The sequence below is a fragment of the Montipora foliosa genome, chromosome 9, assembly GCF_036669935.1.
Source record: "Montipora foliosa isolate CH-2021 chromosome 9, ASM3666993v2, whole genome shotgun sequence".
Taxonomy (NCBI): domain Eukaryota; kingdom Metazoa; phylum Cnidaria; class Anthozoa; order Scleractinia; family Acroporidae; genus Montipora; species Montipora foliosa.
This window is the reverse complement of record NC_090877.1, coordinates 15311757-15316756: the sequence shown is the minus strand read 5'-3', so window position 1 is coordinate 15316756 and position 5000 is coordinate 15311757. Positions and strand designations below refer to the sequence as shown.

General features: G+C 41.0%; 1 protein-coding gene across 2 annotated transcripts in view; it reads right to left on the bottom strand.

Annotated features, from left to right (window-relative positions):
* The window catches only part of LOC137969936 (von Willebrand factor A domain-containing protein 3A-like), a 49731-nt gene that overhangs the window by 240 nt on the left and 44491 nt on the right, over window positions 1-5000 (bottom strand). For both annotated transcript variants that reach the window (XM_068816345.1, XM_068816346.1), the window contains 5 exons: window positions 3782-3829; window positions 3631-3709; window positions 3013-3110; window positions 1324-1373; window positions 1-394 (listed from right to left, as the gene is read on the bottom strand). The exon at window positions 1-394 is cut by the window's left edge and continues 240 nt beyond it. In XM_068816345.1, the coding sequence (XP_068672446.1) occupies window positions 351-394; window positions 1324-1373; window positions 3013-3110; window positions 3631-3709; window positions 3782-3829 (319 nt within the window). In that variant the 3' untranslated portion in view covers window positions 1-350. The remainder of the gene's footprint in view (window positions 395-1323; window positions 1374-3012; window positions 3111-3630; window positions 3710-3781; window positions 3830-5000) is intronic.

Sequence of the window (5000 nt, the reverse complement as noted above, 5' to 3'; positions counted from 1 at the left end):
CTCCAAGAAAGGTCACAAGCAAACACACTTCACACGTCAAATAAACATGATATTCGTATAACTTTCATATAGGTCTCAGTTCATCTCTAGTTTTCTATAGTCGCTGAAGGCCTGTCCTGATTCGTTTGTAATGGTGCGAGTTCATTCCGACCGTGTGGAACAAGGGTTTCGTACCGTGCTCGCTTCAATATGCCGAATTTGACACATGATGATCATCAGGTCAAATCGCTAAGAAATTCGAACTGTTGGCAGTTTCTCTCCCCTTCCACACTAATTCACCGATATCCTACATACAGACTAACGGCGGGTTTTTCATCCGCCAAGACTGTAGCAGAAAGACCATCTTGTGGCTATCTCCACTTGGGTTCTATAATTCTTTGAGACATTGACTGTCCTACAAAGAAAAACAAACGATCATAAACACCACAAATTCATAAGTAAGACTGAGTTAACTGAATAGAGTGTAATGTGAAGTGCTAGATTTCAATTCCATATGAACCATGTCAGCGTTAGCCCTACTGATGGAAATGGGAACTTTAACTTTAACTGATGGAAATGGGAACTTTAACATCTTCAGTTCCCACGGCCTGCTCCCGTCTGACCTTGTAGCTCAGTCCATCAGTAAGGCTAACGCTCACATGGTTCATATGGGATAGAAATCTAGCACTTCACGTTACACTCTATTTAGTTAACTCTGTTTAAAATATAAGTGCTACACGGCCAACGTTTGTATAAACGTAACCTTTCCTTGCATAAGTAAGACCGTCAAGGACAATTTTCTGTTTTGGATATTAAGGAACGTCTGAAGCATGGCGCACACAAGAAAACACTTGTATCCATGACAATCACTTTTCCCTGTAGTTTTAACAGTCTATAACATGTAGCCATTATTCCATGAGCGCGCGTGGAAATTAAAGTCATATTTTATTCAACTTTTTTGTTTCCATATTAGGTCATACGGAAAAAGGGCCTGATAACCGAGATTGAGTGAACCCACCACAAGGCTAGAGACGCAATATCCGAGGTCGAAATTTTAATAAAATCCTTTATCCATTGGCACCAGTCCATACTAGAAAATAATATAGGCGTTCAAATCAAATAATGTTATTGAGATGTGTTACGAGCTTAGATGGTTCACCACATCAAATGAGATTCTATTTTAGTTACAAGGCCTTTAAGATACGACTCCTCTTCACACCTTTGCTTATATGCACCCTGATATCAGCCCCTCCCGTAACCGTCCCAAATGATTCCTCACGATCGTGCGCAAGAGCTCATGACAAGGCTGTTGTACTTTTGCATGGAGGCACTTGTCACACATACCGTTTAACTTGTCCGACTTTGATTGTCTCGGGTTTTCCGGAAACAAAGCCCTGTAAAAAAGACAACGTAATCGCAATTTAACGGAGTCGTCATGTTTGAAGTTTAAGTCGTGTTCACCCCTTGGTTATAGCTTGTTGCAGTTCAAGTCACTTAAATTTCAAAAGCAACTCCGTTAAATCACAAATAAGGATGCACCGGGTCGGTCGTAGTCCATATTATGCGCCGATCAACTCGAAACTTCAACATCCCCCCTCTCCCCCAGACAAAACCCCGGGCACTTGAGCTTTTGAAGATTGGATCGTTCAAATTCCCGCCCCCTCGGGGCCAAAATGGTGTTCAAATGACCTACTCTATCGTCGGATTTGTCTGTGAAAACCTACTAAAGAACATTGTCGGCTTCTGTCGTCTTTAATAAAGCTTGTGTATGCCAACACATGTTTCGCGACCCTTTTTACCAGACTTGAGCCACTACAAAAACACAACTTTAATATTGAAACTATTAAAAGTGACTTGATATTTAATTAATTAAGTCCGGCAATGTGAATAAGCAAGTGTAAGCTACTCTAACTCCGAAACACGGCAAAGGTTGTTTAACGAGGGTACTGTGTACTTACATGTATCAACAACTGAGCCTAGAGCGTTAACGACTGCATGTATTTTAAATTGTTCAGTGTCGGTTGATTACCTCTAATAGAAACGTACGGCTTTAACAATGATGACAGGGGTGTGAAAACCTACCACATTGTATTCACTCTATAGTACGACAAAGACCAATTACGCAGCCAAAACTACTTTGAAAGACCTTCCTTTGAAGACAACTTTTGAAGACCTTTTTTTGTAAGCCAATCGCTCATATTATCTCTTCCTTTAAACTCTTCCATCTCGCTTCGGCGCCGGAAAAAAGATCAGTTGAAACCTGACACTTCCAGGAAGGCCTTACCCGTCAAATCCCCGGGGTTTGCCCGGAAGGGGGGGTGGGGGAGTTGAAGTTTCCATTTGATCGGCACATTAACCTAAAATGACAGTCCCTAGCTCGTCGTAGCAGGATACTCCAACTGACAAAAAGTCCGAGGAATAACTCGCTTTACATATGCTGATACTGTTATCATGATGAAGCAGGATAAAGTGTTTCGTATACCTTTCTACAGTTTTCTGGGAAGGTATAATGTGGAAATTCAATGACAGGATTTGTATGGGAAAGGACGCTTTGCCACACAGTCACGCTTCAATGATTTTCATACCAATCTTTGCATTTTTCTAAGTTTTCAAACCGCTTTAAAACTCTTCCTTCGAAATATGAATTTCCACCCTTGCACATTTATCCTCGCTTATTTGACCCATGGTAAAAATTGGAATCTGAGCTCTGTTTGTGGTGCGCAATTTCGAAAAATTACACTGGAGGGCAAAACCTTTTCGTTCGTAGACAAAAGTATGGAATTTCCGAGTGTTTAAATGGTCATAAAATCTTTACCTTAAGTGGTATTTCTCTGAAAATTTGTATTCTGGCTAAGTCAAACACAATCTTTCCATTTCTGGAATTTATAAAGTCCGGCCTTTAAGTTCACCAATTATCAGTCACGTTACCAGTTTGTTGCAAATGCCCCATTAGTGCAACCACGAATCAACTTAAATTGGTAATCACAGTGTGGTGACACTGTATTCAGAAAACAATGAATTAAAGTAGTTTACCTGTAAGACCTTGACTGCAGAAGAAACTTTCTGCAAAGCGCAATTTCACTCGCTAGTCTACGAAGGTCATCTCCTTCAAACGCAGGGATACTTAGCGGCTAAGGGAAAAAGTAGAATGGTATTAAATACAATCATGAATCGCAGCCGGTAACGAATGGATCATCTCCGAACTCACTTGAGCATCGACGTCAAAGAGAATCCGAGTGCAAAACTCGGTAACTGGGCGGAGGTATCGTAAAACCAAAAACGAAAGGAATAACTTAAGGCAATCAAAAAAAAAAAAAAAAAAAGACGAAGGCGTGAAGAACGAAGAAGGACTGTATAGGGATCTGCGACAAGAGGATTAAGCGATCCAGACAGTTAAACGAGCCAGTGAATACAAAGCAGATACATGCAGCCGGCCCTAAGTGCGTTGAAGTCGCATGAGAAAGTCATTAAATGGCTCCGCTTACACAAGATTGCTCCGTGAGAATGTAGCGTGAGAATTTAATCCCATGGCCAAGCTTAGCAAAGTAGGACGACAGAGTGAAAGAAATGTCTGTTACGAGGAAGACAGACTTTTAAAATTAGCCAATTCAGTCTTAGAAAAACTTGCCACTCGCAAAAGAGTTGATTTACCTCGTCTTCACGAAATCCTTCGGTTAGAAGTCGGTGAGTGAATATGTGACCATCGGGATCACCTTGGCAACGATGAAACCTGTGAAAACAGGAAACAAATCAGCCAAGTAAAATTCCGATACTGCAAGGCTCAACACACGAGTTATCTTACCTTCCTCCTGTCTGAGATGCCAGCAGTTGAAGAAATTTGTTGGCCACGCTAAAGGTAAAGAGTGAAATATATATATCAGAACTCCTTATACGTCTTATTCCAAAATCAAGTGAAGCTATGATCCTCGCAGTTATGAACGCAATTTCTGCAATTGCGTAGAGAAGCCTGAAAATTCAGAACTTCAACAGGGTTTGAACCCGTGACCTCGCTATACCGGTGCGACGCTCTAACCAACTGAGCTATGAAGCCACTGACGTTGGGAGCTGGTCATTTGTGGGCAAATTCCAAAAATTGTGTTCATAACTGCGAGGATCATAGCTTCACTTGATTTCATATCCGCAGTTCATATATGATCCATTTCATATATCATTTCATCATTTATTCCAAAATGGCCGCTATGTTAGTGTTCTTTTGTTTGATTGCACATTGGCCCTTTTGGCATCGTTCAAGGTAAATTAAAATAGACCTCTTTCATAATGGCGGCAAAATAAAATATTCTTCTGTTTTAATGCTAATCCAGCCTCGCTACGACTAGCAAATTTCAAAAGAATTGTGTTTCAAAGTCTAATTGACATAAATACAAAAGAATGTAAAGGTGGTCGCCATTTATGAAAGTGGTTTATATTATTTTGAATTTTATGTTTGTAAGCGAGGACAAAAGGGCCAATTTCCAAGGAAACAAAAGAATACTAAAATGGCGGTCATTTTGGAATAAGGTGTATTTGTGTTTTTGATATGACCTCACAGGGGACATGTTTTCCCCCAGAGTCAGAAGTTAGTCAGGTTTAAGCTTTTTAAAAGTTTAATTCTATTTGAATGTACTTTTGTAACGAAGCTTGTTAAACGGCTTAGTTCCCAAGAGTCTCCTATAGCTCAGTGGTAGAGCATCCGAACAAGTAATCGGAAGATCGTAGGGTTCGTCTCCTGCAAAGGAGCACTCGGATTTTTCCGATCATCCCCTATGGCTCAGTGGTAGAGCATCCGAACAAGTACTAGGAAGATCGTAGGGTTCGTCTCGTGCAAAGGAGCACTCGGATTTTTCCGATCATCCCCTATGGCTCAGTGGTAGAGCATCCGAACAAGTAATCGGAAGATCGTAGGGTTCGTCTCGTGCAAAGGAGAACTTGGATTTTTCCGATCATCCCCTATTGCTCAGTGGTAGAGCATCTGAACAAGTAATCGGAAGATCGTAGGGTTCGTCTCGTGCAAAGGAGCACTC